Genomic DNA, 22,020 nt, shown 5'->3' with positions numbered 1-22,020 from the left:
ACAATTGCTGGTTATCTGTCCTTTTTGGATGTTTTGGGAAACTAGCGTATTAGCAAATCACTTGTTTTTTGTTAGTAGTTAGCAGGATTGAATGTCATGATGGTTGATTCTTGACCAAGGAGCAACCCCAGACCTGGACTGGGTAGCTGTCAATTGGAGTTTGGAGTACCCTGGGTAGATAGTGTGGTAGGAGATAAAGTAGAGTGAGAGCAGAGTACACCAGGCAAACTCTGGACTGAATTAAAAACTGATGTGTGCACCTTGCAAGAGGATTGGGGACTATATTAGTGATTGAGGAGAGACTAAGGGAATCAGTTTGTATGAAACATGCCTACTGATTATCTCCTTTCACAACCCACCCCCCATTTCTTTTTAAAGCTCAGGATTTCCTAAGTATACCCAAGGTTGTAAGCAAATAAACCATATGCAATATTTATTATCGTCACCCTCTGAAATTTGAAGGCTTACTTAGTATAACCTCTATATAATATATGTCTAGATAGCTTGAAGTTTTATATTACATCTGAAGATACTTCGAGGGTGAACCAGTATCTAGCTTACAGTATTGAATTTGTGGTCAACTTTCCAAATTATAAGAACACATTACTTTGTTCCTTAACTGTACTTAATTCCTCAGTGTTATTTCCTTCTTATTTTAACAGTGGCTGCTGATCTTAATTTCTGCCTTCTTTCTTTGTAGTCTCTGTTATCAGCTCAGTTAGCCAAAGGAAAATTTAAGAAAGGTTTGTTTTAATATGTAGGAATTCTAAACTTTCTGCTTTTGTGTGAGTTACCTTGTCACTGTCTACCAACTGACATACTGCTCTTTATGGAGCATATTCTACTGCCCAGTTGAGGAACTGTTTGGATTTGATTGAGAAGATAAAATGGAGAGAGTACTAATAGTAAATGGTTAAGTTTAGAAAAGATGAATAGTTTTCTAATAAAGGATCCCTGATGGTGCAATGTTAAGCAGGAAAGGTCGATGGTTCAAACCTGCCAGCGGCTCTGCAAGACAAAGGGTGTGGCAATCTGCTCCCGTAAAGATTACAGCCTAGGACACTGTCTGGGGCAGTTTTGCTCTTTCATATAGGGTTCCTAGATGGCATAGAACAACAACAGTTATCTAATTATTTCTTAGCCCTTTAGAACTAAAAGTTATAAGAGTAATGTTATATTAGGGCTTTAACCACTGCACCACCAGGGCTCCTTTACTAATGATAAGATGTACAAAAAAAAGAAAAAAACAAAAAACAGATGGCTGTAGGTGCAGTTCATCATAACTGGAGTAAGCTATAAGTTGATTACTACCTGTACTTATATGTCAGTTATTAGTTACCATAGTAGTCCATTGTGTGGCAGATCACATCACAATTTATTTAACTTCTTTGTTGAATGTTTGGAGTTTGCAGTTTCCTTTTATATTATGACCTTTTTGTGTACAAGCATTTTAATATTTTGACACAAATTTTTTAATCACTTCTTATCTTGACTTAATTTCAGACTTGCAGAAAAGTTGCTAAGTACAAAGACCTCTTTACCCAGATTCATTCATTTGTAATATTTTGCCACATTCTGTATATTCTGAACCAGTAATTAAATACATCATACTCTTTGGCTCCTTATTGCTTCAGTGTATATTTCTTAAGAATAAGGATATTCTCTTACATGACATAGTATAGTTATCAAATTCAGGAAATTTAACATTTTATATAACATTTTAAACTTTAATCTACAGTCTGTTTTCTAATTTTGTCAGTTGTCCCCAATAATATCCCTTATAGCAATTTTTTTTCCCTGGACAGATTCCAACCCAGGATCACACGTTGTATTTAGATTTAGTGTCTCTTTAGTCTCCTTTAACACGGAACAACTCCTCAGCGTTTGATGACATTTGTCTTTTCGAAGAAAACAGGCCAGTTGTTTTATAGAGTGTTTCTCAATTTGTTGTTAGGTGTCGAGTCGGTTCTGACTCATAGTGAACCTGTGTACAACAGAATGGTCTTGCACCATCCTCTCAATTGTTACTGTGTTTGAGCTGATTGTTGTAGCCACTCTGTCAGTCCATCTTGTTGAGGGTCTTCCTCTTTTTTGCTGACCCTCTGCTTTACCAAGCGTGATGTCCTTTTCCAGATACTGATTCCTCCTGATAACGTGTCCAAAGTACGTAAAATGAAGCCTTGCCATCCTCCCTTCTCAGGAGCATTCTGGCTGTGCTTTTAGCAAGACAGATTTGTTCATTCTTCTGGCAGTCCATGGTATATTCAATATTCTTTGCCAGTACCATAATTCAAAGGCATCAATTTTTTGGTCTTCCTTATTCAGTGTTCAGCTTTTGCGTGTGTATGAGACGATTGAAAATACCATGGCTTGGGTCAGGTGCACCTTAGTCCTCAAAGTGACACCTTTGCTTTTTAGCACTTTAAAGAGGTCTTTTGCAGTGTATTTTCCCAGTGCAATACGTTGTTTGATTTCTTGACTGCTGCTTTCATGGGCGTAAAATGAAATCCTTGACAGCTTCAGTTTTCTCCGTTGATCATGATGTTCCTTATTGGTCCAGTTGTGAGGATTTTTGTTTTCTTTATGTTTGAAGTCTATTTCTTCATGAATGATTTCAGTTTATATGGTCAGAATACCACATTAGTGATGTTCTGTCCATCTCAGGATATCACCTTTTGTTAATGGTAATTTTGAACGTTTAGTTAAAGTGTTGTCCAGTTTTTCTACTGTATGATTATACTTTTTCCTTTGATAATTAGTACTTAATTTGTGGAGAGATACTTTGTTGTTCCAACTCATTGTGACACTATGTACAACAGATTGAAACATGTTACTTATTGGTCCAGTTGTGAGAATTTTTGTTTTCTTTATGTTGAGGTGTAATCCATACTGAAGGCTGTGGTCTTTGATCTTCATTAGTAAGTGTTTCAAGTCCTCTTCACTTTCAGCAAGCAGAGTTGTGTTATCTGCATAACGCGGGTTGTTAATGAGTCTTCCTCCAATCCTGATGCCCCGTTCTTCTTCATATAATCCGGCTTCTCGGATTATTTGCTCAGCATACAGATTAAATAAGGATGGTAAAAAGATACAATTCTGATGCACCTTTCTTGACTTTAAACCACGCAGTATCTCCTTGTTCTGTTCGCACGACTGCCTCTTGATCTATGTACAGGTTTCTCATGAGCACAATTAAGTGTTCTGGGGAGATACTTTAAGACCATGTAAATATTTTGTTCCTTATTAAAGAGCCGCTTCTCTAGGTTTGATATCCATTGATGATTCTTGCCTTGAATCAGTTTTTCCTACGATGGTTGTAAACTGGGATCTGGATGATAGATATGTTCATTGCTACTGGGGTCTGGAGCGTGATAAGACAGCTAAATCAGGTTAAACTGCACCACAGTGACTTGTTCTGAATATTACTGATTCACTAAGGAAGTGAATAACATTAGTAAATTTAACCTGGTTAAATAGTTTTTATTGCTACCACCAGTTCCATCCAACTCCTCCTGGATAATGAGTTTTTATTGATGCCATCAATTCAATCCAACTCCTCAGGATTCTTCCTTGCCATTCCATATTTTTATCTCTCCTCTACAGTTAGAAGCTTAGTTCCCAAAATGATCAATATATTTACTCATTTGCTCAGTCCTACAGTACACATAAAATAGTTGCACAATTGCTGTATCATACCACTATGAAAAACAAACCTACTAATAAGCTCAAGATTTGTTTGCAGTTCTTTTTATCTTTAGTCTGATAATATATAAAGTTCTTTGTTTAAAAGTTAGTTGGATTTATTCTTTTTTTCCCCATTCAGTGTGATTATGTTATTCATTTGGAATACAGTTGAGTTCATTTGTTCATGTTCAGTTTTAGGGTTGTCTTTTCCCACCCTGATTGATTTGTTTATGTTTGCATTTAGTTTTACTCAGAGTTGTTTTTCCTCATCCCTATCTGTATATATTTTAGGTTGAATTTTCAGAAGGTATCTTTTCTCTTGATGATTAATCATTGTAATCAGTGATAATCACTCAGTAATTTCAGGTGTTACCAAGGTGATAGAAAAGAGAAAGCTTGGACTTTGAAGCTAGATGGATCAGTTAGCTTGGTTGCTGGCAAGTTGCTCAACTTGAACTTAATTTCCTTGAAATGCAAAATGCCTGAAGTATTTTCCTGTTAGTGGTGTTGTGAAGATTGAATAATAGTAATGAATTTTTAAAAATATAAAGCTGTTGGTGTCAAGTAGATTCTGACTCATAGCGACCCTATAGGACAGAGTAGAACGCCCCATAGGGTTTCCAAGGAGTGGCTGGTAGATTTGAGCTGCCAACATTTTGGTTAGCAGTCAGGCTCTTAACCACTGCGCCACCAGGGTTCCTTTAAAAGCATACACGTGTAAAAACTCAGGAGCTGTGTACTTAGGATTCATATACTTTACTGTATGTTAAAAAAGAAACAGCACAGTGACTGGGAGTTGGTGCCAGCTTTGGTATGTGATGCTTCAAATCTCTAGTCGGTGGTGTTAGAGCCCAGACGGTTTGGATTGAAAGAATTGTTCATGAGTTTGGCTGATTTTGTTCTCTTTAAACCCATTCTTTAATTTTTAATCCCTGAGTAGTGAAAGTTACACATTTAAATGTATACCTTTGAATTCCTTTTGGCACTAACCCTAACCCTAGTGCATTGTCACAGTAAGTATTCAATAAATGTTGGAGGTGCTGATGGTGATTTTATTGTTTTGTTACCATCTTCATTTTGACTTCTTTTAGCCTTTATTTTTGTATTGTCGTGGGGATACCTTTGTTGTTTAATTACGGTGTATTTAAGTGGTGATAATAGTAACACCTTACATTATTGTGTTTTGATAGCTCCCTTAACATTCTTACAGTTCCCCTCAACACTGGCCAAAAATAATAATCACAAAATATTTAACTATTCTTTTAATACATAGGATTTCTGTAGCTCAGTTTAGAAATTGGAATGATAAATCCTTCCCCTGTGTCTTCCCCAACCCCCAAAATTTTGGAAATTGTGTCTGGGTATTTTTAAAAACCTTTTATCTGGAAATAAGTTCAAGCTTACAGAACAGATGCAAGAATATTGCAAGGAATCCCCATATATCCTTTAATAAGATTTACCAACTGTTAAGGTTTTGCCCCATTTGCTTTATTATTCTCTTTCTGCATATATGTGCGTTATTTATTTTTTTTCCTGAAGTATTTGAGAGTAAGTTGCATACACTGTGACCTGCTACCCTTGAATAAGTATATATTTCCTAAGGACAGGGACATTTTCTTACATAACCACAGTACTGTTATCAGTGTCAGGAAATTTAACACTGATATTATACTCCCCCCCCTTTTTTAAATTGTGCTTTAGATGAAAGATTTACAGAGCAAATTAGTTTCTCATTAAACAGTTAATACACATACTATTTTATGACATTGGTTGCCAACCCAGTGATGTTTCAACGTTCTATACCTCTCAGCCTTGGGTTCCCCATTTCCATTTGTCCAGCTTTCCTATCCCCTCCTACATTCATCTTGTCCTTGGGCTGATGTGCTCATTTAGTCTCGTATATGTGGTTGAGCTACGTGTATTATTGCTTGTTTTATGGGCCTGTCTAGTCTTTGGCTGAAGGGGGAACCTCAGGAGTGACTTCAGTACTGAGTTAAAAGGGTATCCTGGGGCCATATTCTCAGGATTTCTCTAGTCTCTGTCAGACCAGTAAGTCTGGTCTTTTTGTGAGTTTGAATTTTGTTCTACATTTTTCTCCACCTCTGTCTGGGACTGTATTGTGATCCCTGTCAGAGCAGTTGGTGGTGGTAGCCGGGCACCATCTAGTTGTGCTGAACTCAGTCTGGTGGAGGCTGTGGTAGTTGTGGTCTGTTAGTCCCTTGGACTAGTCTATCCTTTGTTTCTTTGGTTTTCTTGATTATCCCCTGCTCCCAGTGGGGTGAGACGAGTGGAGTATTTTCGATGGCCTCTCACCGGCTTTTAAGACCCCAGTTGCTAGGATGTAGAACATTTTCTTTATAAACTATGGTATGCCAATTGAGTGAGATGTCTGCCGAAATTGACATAATACTTTTAACTACTTGAATATCCATATTCCAGTTTTGTCAGTTGACCCGATAAAGTCCTATTTTTACTTCCTTCAGTACAGTATCATGTATTGCATTTAGTTGTCAAATCTCTTTGGTCTCCTTTAATCTGAATCAGTTCTTCAGCCTTCTTTGACATTATTTTTATAGAGTACAGGGCCTGCCCCCTCTTTATAGAATTTTCAGCCTTCTGTGACATTATTTTTATAGAATACAGGGCTTGCCCCCTCTTTATAGAATTTTCCTCATTTTGGATTTGGTTGGTGTTTCCTTATGATTAGACTCAGGTTACCTTTTTTTGTTGTTGTTGTTGGAATACTACATTAGTGATATGTCTTTTTCAGTATGTAAATCCTGCCACTCATTGGTGATGCTGATTTTGATCACACAGCCAAGGTGTTGTCCAGTTTCTTCACAGTATTGTTACATTTTTCCCCTTGCAGCTTACAAACAATCTGTAGGGAGACACTTTAAGACCAAATAAATGTTCTGCTTGTCATCAAAAATTTTCCCCACTTAGATTTAACATCCATTGTTTCTTGCCACATTATTAGTTTTTCTAGACGTTTTTAGTTTCAGGTATCTGTTTTATATGCACACAACTAAAAAATTGAACCTGCTTTGGTAGTCATGTTGTCATGGATTTTGTCAGCTGAATTTCCCTGAGATTTTGTTTCCATGGATAGTTTCACTGTGTTTGTTTAACTAGATCTGACTAGGTTTGGTTTTTAACCATCTCTTTAGCAACACTTCATTGTTTTACATTATTTTTGGGCTGCAAATGAACACAAAGATTGAACACTACAAATTGATAATATAGTAAAACCATGAAGGGCGGAACCTGTGTAAGGCAGAAACCTGTCAGAGGAGGAAAACTCAAATATTTTTCACTGAGAGCGATAGAAAAGTGATAAGACTGCCCCCTGTCAAAGGCGGAAAACTTGTGAAATCTGGAAAAACAAAGCAGTCCCTGTGAGTTCTGGCTCTAACAGGTTTCGCTGTAAAAGCAAATAATTAAAGAAAAAAAAATCACTTTTATAAGTGCTTGACATATTAAATTGATTTAGCTGAGTGAGAATATTGCCCAGATTTTGTATTACAAAGCCATACCTTTTATTAGCTAAGTATATTGTTTCTGTTCTGATGGTGATCAGTGTGCTGTTAAGCTTCATACTTAGTTGACTTATGACCTTAATTCTTTGAGGACACAAAGATTCAGTAGGTGACCTCTCTCTATTTTTTCCCCCTAGGGCAAGAGGATTATGACAGATTACGACCGCTGAGTTATCCACAAACAGATGTATTTCTAGTCTGTTTTTCAGTGGTCTCTCCATCCTCATTTGAAAATGTGAAAGAAAAGGTGAGTTGGTCAAACATTCTTTCCCTGAGAAAGGTTGTTCCAGAACTTCTTTTGACCTGCTGTAAATTGATTTTGAGGATTGTAGATTAAAATTTTTAAATACCTTTTCTTTAGTGGGTACCTGAGATAACTCACCACTGTCCAAAGACTCCTTTCTTGCTTGTTGGGACCCAAATTGATCTCAGAGATGACCCTTCTACTATTGAGAAACTTGCCAAGAACAAACAGAAGCCTATCACCCCGGAGACTGCTGAAAAGCTGGCCCGTGACCTGAAGGCTGTCAAATATGTGGAGTGTTCTGCACTCACACAGGTGAGAACTGTTGGAAACATCATCTGTTTGTTTACTGTTGAGTAGATTCTTAGAGCATTAGGATGGAAGGGTTATATCTAACAGTTGTCAGCAGTGCTCAGAAAAGCTGCCCAGGAAGAGTCTGCATGGAGAAGCAATGCCCAGGAAGAATCTGATCAGCTTCATAATGTATATTACTTTGCTTGAGGTCTCTGTAAAAAAATTATTAGTCTCTAAGTGAAGCTCTTGTGTTCATCAGCTCCTGTGTTGTACTGAATTGCAAGGATTGTGTTAAAATTTATGGGCAAAGTCCAGATCATTATAATTTTATCAAGAGAAGATGTGAGTGATTTTTTTTTTTTTAAGACTTAAATTTTCATCTAGATATATCTGATATTTTCTTGCCAATTCTGACAATTCATGTTACCGTTTCTGGAGTAATTCAGCTGGGACAAGGAATTATTCATAATTACTGAGAATTCTGTGTAAGAAAGCTGCCTTGACTGTTCCTACTACAGTTATCAAGCACGCTTTGCATAGTGTCTATTCCTATCTATGTTTTTGGAGGTGTTCTTTCCGTTATGTGGCCCTCTTTCCTTGTGTCCAATTCTGAGTGATTTAATTGGAATACCTCTCTTAGTTTGATGGGAAGCATCAAATTCTGAGGACAGGAGAGCAATGTTAGAATGTTCAGAGTGAGAGTTGTAACTGACTTGTATAATCCCCACCTTCATGGTATTACTGATTCCCTCCTTTGAGTGCTGTTCTTGGGGCAAAAGAAAGAATTATGGAAGTAATTAGCTTATTTTACTGGTGCTTGGAAGCTTGATTAATGAGCAAACATGCTTAATTAAAATAGGGCAGGGATGAAGGGTAGTGGTTTCTAATAATCATATTAAATCCACCTGAATTTATCATGGAAACCTTGGTGGTGTAGTGGTTAAAAGCTACAGCTGCTAACCAGAATGTTGGCAGTTCCAGTCCCCCAGGCACTCCTTGGAAACTCTGTGGGGCAGTTCTGCTCTGTCCTACAGGGTCACTATGAGTCGGAATTGACTCGACGGCAGTGGGTTTGGTTTGGTTTTTTACATTTATCATGCTTACTTTTTCAGGTAATTGTTCTTTTTAATCATTTTTATTTTTTACACTATTGGAGGCTTGATTATATATACACTAAGGAAAATGACATATAATTACATATTATGTATGCATTAGGTATTTAGTATATAGAGCCTATGCATAATTTAAGAACTTCCAACTTTGTACTTGGTTGGATATTTAAAGATAAACTTTTATGTTTAACTGGATATTTCATAGGATAATCTCAGAGCCTAATATCAAGTAATTTAAACACATTCTCCCAAGCCTAGTTTTTCTGGGCAGTTTAGTGCCATTATAAAGCAGATATTTTAAAAGTGCATAAGAATTTACGTCTTTGCACACAAAGCACTGATTAAGCTTTAAAATAAAATTTCTGGTGCTTCTCTCTGGCGTTTTGATACTGTCCTCAGAAAAATATGGTGGTATGTGTTGAGGTGGATGGGTGTGGAGCAGCATGTCAGATTTGAACTAGCTTTATATGTATTTATTGCATACCCTGATTCTCTAGATATGGGATGCCTTTAGGGAAATGGAGGCAAGTAGGCCATGCGGACCTAAGTTAAAGTTACTGTTGAAGCTTATTTTAGATAATTGGATACTTCCATATAAGATTTTTACAGTATGAACAGGTTTATATATCCAGTAAGTCACTTTGCCAAGAATAGGATATTCAAATGGTCTGCTTTAGCAGGTACATTTTTCTTATCAGATTTTGAAGTTTGGAGAAGCAAGAGATAGGAAATGGGGTCTGTGGTTGTATTTGAGAGGTAGAACTTTTAGGACTCCAGATTCTGTTTGTTGACTCCTCTAAAACTAAACTCTATATAAACAGATAATAGGTAAAGCAAAATTAGTTTTATTTTATTAGGGTATTTATTGATCTTTGTCCAGAATAAGCAAGAAATAATTTGCTTCTTGTTAAGCGATATACAGTCAAATATATTTCCCTTTCTACTCTCCCTCCTTCTTTTTATATTTGACCATTAGAGTTTGTTCCTAGATGTGTAGAAAGAATTTCAGAGGAACTTTAACTCTTGTTTAGCTTTTCTGCTTTGTAAATAATATAGAAAGAAGAAACCTTTTGACCTTTTTTTTTTTTTTTTTAAAGTACTTATTGGTATTTCTCATTTATTTTGTATCTAATAGAATGTGTGGGTAACAGTTCCCTGGGATGCTGTGGTGGGAGTATGTCAGGGGGCGGGGGAGTGTTTGATCCACGGTGGCCTGGGGTTGTCACTTATTACTGGAACTGTGTTATGGGACTTTTAGAAAAATTTTACTTGGGATGGAACTGATATAAAGAACATACGAAACTTCTTTGGGTGGTAAACCTGTGGCTTCAGATTTAGGTGAATTTAGGTGAGTCTATAGACGTAGGCCCAAAGTACCACTACTGCTGAGTCACACTGTCACGTTGGAGTTTCTGGCTGTGGTGTAAGTGTATTTCTGCATCTTAACCCCCGTAGATCTGAGAATAGTCTTGTTTTCACTCCATGCTTTATGCTCTGATACCCATGTGGACATCTTAAAGCATTGAACTGCTTGCAAAACTCATTCTAGTACCCCATTCTTTGTTTTCCTATGACTTGGGTGGTGGTTACTTGCTCTAATAACATTACTGAATAACTGAAGTGTGTGCTGTTTCTAGAGTCTGGTCTTTAAACTCTTCCCAGTTGATACTGTTGAATAATTAACACTTTCTAAACGTCTAAAGATTTTTGTTATAAGAAACCACTTTACTCTGAAATCCTGACTTAATCCCATCCTGATACGTCATTGAACCTAGAAACATGTAGCATGCCTGTTAGTCTGCTGTTTGTGTCCTTCAGTTATTCAGGGGCTGAATTCACAGAAGCTTGAAATTGTAATTGATTTATTTCCAAAATGTATATGCCATTCTTATTAGTAGAAATACTGGGGAATTCCACAAAGCTTAATTCTTCAATTACCCCATGTATCCAAATGCATATCTTATGTTTTACATATTTTTTTCTCTTGGCATTATTTTAATTAAAATGTTGTAATGTTAGATTTCAGTGTGCTGTTGTTATTTCAGAGGTCAGCGCACTGCATTTTCGTAGAAATTGTTTTCTTCTTGCTTAGTTAACCTCTTTTGAGGTAGGAAGTTTCTGTTCAGTTTTTTACTCTCCTAGTAGTAGGTTTAAGATCTAGCTTTCTGAAATTTATTCTTGACATACATTGCTTCTGTGAATTCAGCCCATTTGATTCGGACTGCTGTTTGTATCTGCTAGTCTTTCTAATCCTCTAACCTGGCTGCTATTCTCTCTCCTCCCCTCTGTCTTATAGAGAGGTCTGAAGAATGTGTTTGATGAGGCTATCCTAGCTGCCCTCGAGCCTCCGGAAACTCAACCCAAAAGGAAGTGCTGTATATTCTAAACTGTTTTCTCCTTCCCCTCTTTGCTGCTGCTTCCTGTCCCACTACTGTAGAAAGATCGTTTAAAAACAAAGGAATAAAACCATCCTGTTTGAAAGCCTCTGCGTCTTTTTACTCACCACCTTAGAGCACCTCTGTATTAGTTTTTGGTCAAGAATGCAATATCTTATAGAATATTTTTTGTGATCAGTAGTCAAATTGGACTTGTTTCACTTTCTGCTGCTTGAGTTGCCTGATGCTCAGAGCTTTTTGGTTTGGATTACTATAGCAAAAGGGAACTTGGTCTGGCATTAAGAATGTCCTCTTGGAGAAAATAAGAGTTTTAAACACTTCTAAATCTTAGTTCTAGATGGAAAAAATAACACAAACATCGTTTTATTCTTATGATCGATTGTTAATTGTAATTGCATGACAAACCTTCATGGAAAAAAGGTGACCTGCTAATAGAGCTGTAATGGGGAAGGGAGGATTCTTTTTTGGTTTTCCTTTATGCAGTGAAACTTTGTGTTGCTATTGCTTTGGCTGTCTGTGCTGTAGTGGAGTATTTTGTCAGTCTGGGGTGGGGAAGATATTGATGTATATGCTACTGCTTTATGAGATCATTTGTTAACATTATCTGAAGAATAGCATCCATTTTAACAGTTGACTGAAGGTTTGTTAATGTTGAGATGTAAAGCTACCACCTTTATATTTTCCTGCTTCTGATTTTATTGTTGTGAGGGAAACATACAATTGTGGTTACCTTAAAATTTTCAAATTAAAAAAATACAGTTGTTTGTATAAATGCCTGATGAAGCATTCTTCCTGTTGCACTGACTGGCTCTAGTTTTACATTTGTACCAGGTTCCCACATTTTTGCTTTCTTAAATCCCCTTGGCTCTGTCTGATTGGTGGGATAAAGGGAGTTCAAAGTGAATATGTTCACAGCCACCGTAATCACTCTCTCCATCTTTGCCTGCGCCTTCCATATAATAAAGTTGCTACTCTTGTGCTGGTCCTCTCAGTCCTGTTCCATATCTATCCGTTTCATGTGAATGCAGAGCTGCTTCACTTGTTTTTATGTAAAGTGTTTTAGCAGCACATTACAGAATTTATATTGAATGAACAAATGACATGTGCTTGTTTGCTTCTTGTGACATACATTGGTCTGCAAAAAGCTTTTTCAGAGGACCACTGTCTAGCTCATGAATATCTGCTCTGCTGCTCCTGAATTGCTGGATCCTTCCATTGCCCTGTTTGGACAAAAGTTGAAGTGAGATTACTGTGTTGAGATTCAGGGTTGTGTTTAATGTTTCATTCTTTTTCCATCTCTCGGGGATTTGAATGTTTTTTTATCTGACCTTCGACTTTACTGAAAATCAGATTGCCCATTTTTTCTTTCTACCCCTTTTCAGAAAGGCCTAAAGAATGTATTTGACGAAGCAATATTGGCTGCCCTGGAGCCTCCAGAACCGAAGAAGAGCCGCAGGTGTGTGCTGCTATGAACATCTCTCCAGAGCCCTTTCTGCACAGCTGGTGTCGGCATCATACTAAAAGCAATGTTTAAATCAAACTAAAGATTAAAAATTAAAATTCGTTTTTGCAATAATGACAAATGCCCTGCACCTACCCACATGCACTCGTTTGAGACAAGGCCCGTAGGTATGGCCCCCCCCTTCCCCTCCCAGTACTAGTTAATTTTGAGTAATTGTGTATTGTCAGGAAAGTGATTAGTACTAGTTTCTGTTTTGTTGTTTCAAAAAAAAATTTAAAAAAAAATTTTTTTTTTTTGTTTAAAAGCAAGGCATGCTTGTTGATGACTCTGTTAACAGACTAATTTGAATTGTTGAAGCTGCTCCCTGGTTCCACTCTGGAGAGTAATCTGGGACGTCTTAGTGTTTTTTTTTCCTTTTTTGGGGGGACTGTGGGGAATTCGTTTTATTTAGTCTTGTTTTTTAATTCATTAATCAGTGGATAGCCCTTGAGGGGAGGAGGATGGATTGATTCCACATTCCACTTCCTAGATCTAGTTTAGAAAGCATGTTCCCCACTTGGTGCTCTTAGGAAGGAGTATAGTAAATGCCTCATTTAATAACATACTCCTTTTTGAAAGTTGCCTTTCTCTCCACCCTTGAGTAGGTCCAGTATTTGATGAAACTCATGAAAGTGGGTGGAACCTGTCCTGCCCCTCCTCTTTTCTAGGATGCACTATGTATGTGACTGTGACTTTCAAGGAAATTTGTTTGCCATTTACTGATTTTTTTGGAAGTTAATTTCTAACTTCTTTTACTGATAAATGAAGAAAAGTATTGCACCTTTTGAAATACACCAAATGAATTGAGTTCGTAATTAAAAAGAAATTTTTTTCCCTGTCAGTCATTGTCTAATATGCTTAGCTTAGATGTGCAGTTTAATAGTGTATGATATGGTGTTCCTAGAACACAGCCGAAGACCTGGTGTATAGAGGAAATATGAGGGGTGGTGCTAGCAGACAGATGTCTATGGAATGATTCACATCCTCTTTCAAGTGATGGGGATGGAGGCCTGCTTCATTAAGAAGCTAGGGGTGGGGGTGGGGGTGGGGAGAACATTTAACAACATGGGGACCAGTCAGGGGAATCCCCTTATTTCTGTTTTACGTATGAGGAACCCTAGAGCAGCCAGTTGAAGCTCTCTAGTTTAATAAAAATCATGGGAAGAGTCTTATGAAGACTCTTCATAAGTGTTAATAGGGATTTTATTGGCTTATTTTGGTTGCAGTTTCCAGTTTTTTTAAATGGTTAGGTAATCTTTTTCCACCTTCCCAAAATCCTAATTCTTGTAGATTCATTAGTGTTCAACCAGTGCTTTCTCATGTCTCAATTCTTTGTATATGCATTCTTTTCAGATGTATTAAACAAACAAACAAAAAAAATCCTTTACAAGCCAGCCTGAGGGTTGTTATTTTCCCTCCGCCTCTTACTTTTCAGGTATTTAGGAGTGGGAACTTAACTTTTTTTTTTTAATTCACTCATTCATTTATTCATTCATTCATTTTTTTTTGTTTTTTTTTTTTTTTTTATTGTACTTCAGGTGAAGGCTTACAGAACAAATAGTTTCTCATGAAACAGTAGTACACATATTGTTTTATGACATTGGTTAACAACCCCACAACATGTCAACCCTCTAACTTCTCAATCTTTTTTTTTGGTAAAAATACAAATAGCCAAAGATAAACCATTTCAAAAATTTCTACATGCACAGTTCAGTGACTTTGACTACGCTCTTCCAATTGTGTTGCTATTCTCACTTAAGATGAAGGCTTACAGAACAAAATAGTTTCTCATTTAACAGTTACTACACATGTTGCCCTGTGACAATGGTTAACAATCTCACAGCACATCAACAATATCCTTACTCAACCTTGGGTTCCCTATCACTAGCTTCCTTGTCCCCTTCTGCCTTCTGGCCCTTGTCACTGGACTGCTGTACCTCATTAGTCCCATTTGGTTTTACGGGGCTGTCCACTCCCAGGCTGAACGGTGAACCTCAGAGATAACTTCACCACTGAGCTAAAAGGGTGTCTGGGGGCCATACTCTCGGGGTTTCTCCAGTCTCCTTTAGGCCAGTAAATCTGGTCTTTTTTTTTGTGAGTTAGAATTATGCTCTACATCCTTCTCTAGCTCTGTCCAGAACCCTCTGTTGTGATCCTGGTCAGAGCAGTCAGTGGTGGTAGCCGGGCACCATCTAGCTGTACTGGACTCAGTCTGGTGGAGGCCTTGGTAGCTGTGGTCCGTTAGTCCTTTGGACTAATCTTTTCCTTGTATCCTGTTCTCTTCATTCTTCCTTGCTCCCGAAGGGATGAGACCAGTGGAGTATCTTAGATGGCCGCTCCCAGGCTTTTAAGACCCCAGGCGCTACTCACCAAGGTCGAATGTAGAACATTGTCTTTATAAACTGTGTTATGCTAGTTGAGCTAGATGTGGGAACTTAACTTTTAACATCAGTTTCTAACAGATTTGGGCATAAAATTTTAAAGTTTGATTGTTTTTATTTATTTATTTACGTTATTTCTTGCATTCATTTTGAGATATTTTTCTCCATATATTCAGGTTTGTGCTTTCTCCTGTAAGTTTGGCAGGCAGCCCAGAAACTCCTTCCCTGAATACCAAGTGAGTTCATAACAGTTCTTAGTGAAGAAATATTCATGAGCTTACAGCTCATGTTGTTGCAAGAAGTATTAACACACCTCTAATCCACAGATTAGTTGGCAAGTTTTCTGCAAAAACTTTCCCCCAAGTTTTCTGCATCAGTGGTTCTCAAAGTTGACTGCATACTAGAGTGCAGCCTGGGTAATAGAAATCTTAAAAGCTGTTTAGGTATTTCCAAAATGCAGCCAATTTTGAGAACCATTACTTTTAGGTTATTATCCAAAACTGTATCCATCAGGTTCCAGATTCTGTGCTGTGAATCTGAACACCAGCCATGTTTTCTTAAGGTGGCAGGAATGATTCATTTACCTTAAGAGCATTACACTGATCTGAGTCTCTTAGAAACTAAGGACTGTTATTCCAGTCAGGATGATACAATGCAGCCTCATTTTTCTCTGTACAAAGTCATGTTTGTCTTGATTCCATACTGTCTACTAGAATCAAGCTGGATTGGGAAGGAGTTAGGAAGAGGCAGGTCTGAGCATTACCTCTTTTAACCATGCGTTGTCTTATTCCTTGTTGACTATATTGGGGAGAGATACCTGGCTCATGCTGTGAGGCCTTGGGTAGCAGAGACTGTGTATCCCTACTTCCTAACACAGTGACATATAGGTCCTTAAGATATGTTTGAATAAACACTGGTCATTTTTCCATGTATGAGTGACCAGTTGAATGCTTGGTTTATATTCTCATTCTCTACTTTGCTTTCTTCTAGGAGAAAGTTTGCTATTCTTTTCCTTTTCGTCTCCTGAAATATTTCTCTTCAGGCTAATCTTTGTGCAGAGTTCCTAAATGCTCTTAAAAAATCTTGCCCTCTTAATAAAAATTTCACAAATTGCCTAGTCATCAAATTTAATCTATTTTACGTACTACTTAAAGTTTGCATTTAAAAAAAAGTAACATCAGTTATTTTCTAGAAGCAGCTTCCTAAAGTAGATGCAAGAGATTGACTAAATCAATAGGTAAAACAGATGGGAAGTATTACTTAGTTCAGTGTTTCTCAACCTGTTTTTCATTATCTCCCCCCTCACCCCAGTTGCCACCCTCTTCTCCCATGAAGTTAAATTTAAGGAATAAGAATTTGTTGAGTGGAGTTGAGCTTGGGGACTGGGGTGGGGCACAAACGATTATAATATCTAAGTTTTTTTTTCACTTCCCAAGGAACAGTTTTTGCCATCTTAGAAGCAGTATTGCCCCTGTTAATGAAGGAGCCCTGGTAGCGCAGTAGTTAAGCGCTTGGATGTTAACTGAAAGGTCAGCAGTTCGAACCCTCCAGCTGCTTCATGGAAGAAAAACCTGGCAGTCTATTTCTGTAAAGATTTATAGCCTTGGAAACCCTGTGGGGCCATTCTGCTCTGTCTTAAAGGGTTGCTGTGAGTCGGAATCGACTCAACAGCAACAGGTTTTAATACTGCGTGGGTTAGCTGTTCTCACTTGAAAGTCATATTTCTGATTCCTGATAGCTGTCCTGATTCTTTGGGGATTGAATAACTAAACTAGCAGGATTTTGGATAAGTGATGAGCAGCACATCCTCTTGCTGTCCAATTTAAACAGTATCTGACTGCCTGTGAAACTTTTGATGCCATCTTGAGGTGGTTTTCAGAATTTCAAAGCAGTATATTTTTATCCTTATGTTATGGATATTTTTCTGCTCATGGGCTTAGGTAGAAAGATATGCAATAAGAGATTTTAGAAACTTACCAATCAGTGTTAATTCAGGGCAGGTTTGACAGAATAATTTCTCACATTTAATATTAAAGTCCATAGAGTTTGCTTCTTGTCAGTATTGGCCTTTATCAGCTGTGTTTTGCATCATACACCTTCTTAGTTAAAGATTATCTACTGACAATTCGGTTACTACCAATGTCTGGTTGTGTACATTTTGCCCCTAATGTATCTAATGTTGACTTTTCCATAATCCCTTTTGGATAGGACATTTAAATAATTTTACTGGTCTCCTTACTTCATGATGCATACTGGGTGCTTGAGATAGTATTGGTCAGGGAAGGTAAAGAACCAGTGTATGTTCTAAGAAAGAAGAAGTCTTGAATATCTGAGAAGATGACAAGTCTTTTTGATTTAGGAGGCAGGAAATAACCTCTAGAAAGTTATTTTCCCATTAGTATTTAGATGTGATATATCAAAAGATTCAGTTCTCTTCCTTCTTACTGAAGAGTACCATTTAGTTGAAGTTAAGTCATCTTTAGTCTAAAGTAGGTAGATCATAGACAAGTTGTTTACAGTTTGTGGAGACTGACTTCTTAAGTGCTTCTCTGATTCATGGAGTTGCTTGCAAAAACATTGTAAGATTTGATGTATATAGCAATATACAACATGTCCGTCATTTTACTTCTTCCCTATGGGATTCTAATTGTCAAAATATGATTCAAGTCTGAACTTGGCTTTTATCTACTTCATCTGATTTGTTTCTGTATATTCAGACTCCTGTGTTTTCATAGTTCACCTGTATCTGCTAACTGGAAGTACAAAGAAAGAACCTGATTCTTTTCAGCATTTGAAGCAAAATTGCCAGTCACCAGCCGTGATCTGCTAATTAACTTCTTCAAGCCCTTGATAGAGACACTTTTTTTTTTTTCCTTTTCTGCACATTCTGTGGGATAGGATCAGTGCTCTGGGAATACTGCTTTTTTACTTTATACATGCTTAGGTGTATACTTCTGTCTTGAAACACGGTGTGTGATTCAAGCCATAATTTTCAGAAGAGGTCAAGATTTGCTTCTAGCCAGCATACAGATAGTTGTGTATTGGTGTGAATTCTACTTTTCTCATATTTCTGGTTGATGCAGCTTTTGCCTTTATGTGGGGAGAGAAGGACTGTATGTACTAGACACTGTCCTCCATCTGAAGAGATAGAGTTCTGCAGGGAAGAGGCAAGTAAGTACCAGGGGCTGAAATGGGAATAAAATTGAATGTTCAGAGAGTATTAGAGAACACATTAAAAAATGTGTAGAATGTAAAGTTTGATGAGTATAAGATGTGGAAAGATAAGGGGGTTAGGAAAAGTATAAATGTGTAAGGTGTAAAGTTTGATGAGTGTAAGAGGAGGAAAGGTAAGGTTGTAAAGAAAAGTTGGGGAGTAATGAGCATGTAGGCAGAGGACTCTCAGCCTTTTTGTGAAGAAATAATCCGCTCTACAAAATCCGTCACTGGGAAATCTGGAAAACCTAGAATTGGTAGTGCTAATTACTTGGTGATATTACAGGTATTATTACTTTTGCCTGTAGATGGCCAGTCATTAGTTGAACCAAAACCAAACCCATTGCTGTCTAGTGGATTCCGACTCATAGCAACCCTATAGGATAGAGTAGAACTGTCCTATAGGGTTTCTAAGGCTGTAATCTTTATGGAAGCAGACGGCCACGTCTTTCTTGTGCAGAGCGGCTGGTGGGTTCCAACCACAGACCTTTTGGTTAGCAGCGGAGCACTTAAACCACTGTACCACCAGGGCTCCTTAGTCATTAGTTAGGGACCTCTAATGTAAAAGGGGATATTGGATGTTGCAGGGTTCTCTACGTGAATGAGGAACAACAGTCTGAGCAGCTTTGTATGTGTATCTGCCTTCCCCTGTAGAATATAAGCTCCATGAGAGCAGATTTTGTCCCTCTTGTTTATTGCTGTATCCCTAGCCAGTAACAGTGCTTTATACATAAAATGGCTCTAAAACTAGTCATTAGATGGATGCATGATTTCAAGAATGAATAAATGAAATAAAGCAGGTCACATTGTTGTGTCAATTATCCATGCATCAGAGGAACAAGTGTGGCCAGTGGATGAAGCTGACATTGTTTTTTGTTTAAATATTTTCAATTTGGTTTAACAAACTTGCTTATCATTTCCACTTAGTAGGTATAGAGATTGGAAAGGGTTTATTGAAAACAGTCCTTAGCAGACTTTTAGCTTGTGTTAAAATTTACAATTTTAGTCTAATACAGCACTGATACATCGCTTATATTCTAAAATATCAGTGTTTTATTAAAGGCCTTGGAAATCAGATCTGTTGTTTCTTAAAACTGAATTCTTAGAGCTGGATTTTATGCCAGTAGGGGAGTACGTTCTAAGAGAAGTCAGAATTATGGTATGAAAGGAACACTTGAGATAGTTCCTTTTTTCTAAGACATGTTTGTCCTTACGTTTTTATATTACATGTATCTAATGTTGTAACACTTAATGCTTCTTTGGTCCTGAAAACTGTCATTAAATCAGTCCTGTCTTACAATTGTTGCATTCTTAGAATGGATAAAATAGTATTTTCTTCTCTTCATTGTTAGGTTTGGACTGTTTTCTTTTTTTTCCTCCTTCCATTTTGAGGTTATTAGTAGCTGTTTGGGTGTTGAGTGCTAAGAAGCTCCATACACAGGGCCCTGCTCAAGAAGGATTTGGAACTTAGTCCCTGCCGGGTACTGCTAACTAATGTTGGAGTATTGTTACATAACAGTGTGAAGAAGGTATAACATTTCACCAGGAAGTAACAACTCCATTATCTTTCAGGGCTTCGTGGTTATGTATCTCTCTGAATAAGAGAAGTGGCTTTGTTATATGTGCTGCTGAAGTGAGCATGAGGGAGGTGGCTTTAAATCTTAACACCTATTTTAGCTCTCCTTGTTCTTTGTATAAGGAGCCCTGCTGGTGCAGTGGTTAAGTGCTTGGCTGCTAACTGAAAAGTCAGTGGTTTGAACCAACCAGCTGTTCTTGAGGGAAAGATGTGGCAATCTGCTTCTGTTAAGATTACAGCCTTAGAATCCCTATGGGGTAGTTCTGCTGTGTCCTGTAGGGTCACTCTGAGTTGGAATCCATTTGATGGCAACAGTTTTTTTTGTTTTGTTCTTTGTGTAAGCCTTACCCTGCATTCACCCAGCTTCAGAGTGGTGTTTTAGCTACACAGAACAACAGAAAGCCTCCCCATGTTATTTTGTTTCTAGGGCTTCTTTAATACCTTAAGTTTATGCACTGCTTTTAGTTTTTTTGCCCCCAAAGTGCTTCCTCCCTTATTTTTTTAAATTAACCTCCTTGTATTAGCTATTGCTGCAATAATGTTGCATTATAAACCACTGAAACTCAGTGGCTTACTACTATAAGCATTTATTTTTCTCACTCATGGGTCAGTTGGGCTTGCCTCTAGGCTTCAGGTTGAGCTCAAGCTGGCTTCTTGTTTCTCATTTGGAAGTCCAGTGGTTACCTGAGAGTGGACTTCTCATGGTGAGCCTGGTGAGGTGCACGGGTGCCAGGTCAGGCACTTTAAACATGTCTCGTATTCCATTGACCATAGCATGCCACATGGCTGGGCCCAAAGTTAGTGCCATTCATTTCGGGCCATTCATTCATTCATTCATGGATCGTGTCAATTAATTATTTTAACACTTAATAAGGCACTGAGGATATGGCAGAATAAAATACATGTAGTCTCCTAACTTTTAGTTGGAATTTTCTTTCCCTTACAGTTTTGATAACTGCTTATTCTTGAATAACCATATGGTCTCATTCTTCTTTGAATTGCCCAAGAGAGTATATGTTTGTGTGCGCAGGCCCATTTATTGAGTACGTATTTTGACCTAGGCACTGGAAAAATCAGAGAATGACAATCTCAGGCACTGGAGATGTAAGCAGGCAGAGCTCAGGGCTTCCATCTAACCGTCCCATATGGTGTTCCATCCATTGTGTTGTGTACATGTACTGCTGTGCTGAGGTTCATCTGGAACCCCTGATGGGTATCTGGGCCAATGCTAGCTCACATGGAGCCTTTGTGGAAATTAGAAAAGGCCCTTCCAAAGACACTTCACTCACATGTTACACTATCCTGATTTGTTTTAAAGTACAAGACGTTTAGTTACTGTTTGCTAGAATTTTCTTAGTAATTATACAAATCTACTTTGACAGTGAGTGTTGCCTTAGATGTGGTGTCCTGGTATAGTGTGTTGTTGGGGAGACTATTAATTCTTCGCTGTACTTGTAGTGTTTAGAATAGGCTAAGAAGGAGAACTGGACGGAGAAGCAATTTTGTAGTCCCTTCATTTTGCATATGGCAAGCTAAAGATGAGGAAATTTATATGATTTACCTATCACTGCACAGTTACATAGTTGCAGAACTGGGCTTAGAACCCATGTTCCTGGTTTCTCCTTTTACGGAGTTTACAGTGGTGTCATACTAGGATTAGGTCCAGATTGCATCCTTAGGTCCTCCTCTCAAAGCCGAGGGCTATCTATCTGCTCTAGTTAGTTTCTCCCAGAATCTTTCTGTGCTGCTTATCTTGCTGCCCTTAGGTAATTTGGACATTAGAGCTAGCTTGTGACAGAACCCTTAAACTTTTATGAATTAGAAGCTTGCCTGTTTGAGGCATATTCAGTGAGTCATTAAAGCCTTCTGTTACAGAAAACTGTAGAATATGTTTAATCAAGGAGTGGAGTGAGTAAATGGGAGGTTTAAAAGCGCTTTGCTGATCAGTGGGGTCAAGCTGGGAAAAAAGCCCTGAATTTAATGAAATGCCGTAGTGGTATAGGTGATTTCTCAAAAAGCATATGCTTTTTCCCAAAAGAGAGTGGACTTTGGGTTCATCATTGCATTCTTTGTGGTAGAAGTG

The 22,020-nt window shown here is 37.8% G+C and overlaps 1 protein-coding gene across 2 annotated transcripts in view; it reads left to right on the top strand.

Moving 5' to 3' along the window:
- CDC42 (cell division cycle 42) overlaps positions 1 to 14,161 on the top strand; it is a 53,434-nt gene extending 39,273 nt beyond the window's left edge. The window contains exons 4-6 of one of the 2 annotated variants that reach the window (XM_004377149.2): positions 7,358 to 7,467; positions 7,582 to 7,779; positions 12,649 to 14,161. In XM_004377149.2, the coding sequence (XP_004377206.1) occupies positions 7,358 to 7,467; positions 7,582 to 7,779; positions 12,649 to 12,738 (398 nt within the window). In that variant the 3' untranslated portion in view covers positions 12,739 to 14,161. Of the gene's footprint in view, positions 1 to 7,357; positions 7,468 to 7,581; positions 7,780 to 11,166; positions 12,035 to 12,648 lie in introns of those variants that run through there. The other variant, XM_004377150.2, reaches the window with a different exon arrangement.
- The last annotated feature ends 7,859 nt before the right edge of the window (positions 14,162 to 22,020 follow it).

This window comes from Trichechus manatus, unplaced genomic scaffold, assembly GCF_000243295.1.
Source record: "Trichechus manatus latirostris isolate Lorelei unplaced genomic scaffold, TriManLat1.0 scaffold00048, whole genome shotgun sequence".
Classification (NCBI taxonomy): domain Eukaryota; kingdom Metazoa; phylum Chordata; class Mammalia; order Sirenia; family Trichechidae; genus Trichechus; species Trichechus manatus.
This window is presented reverse-complemented; position numbering and strand designations above follow the sequence as displayed.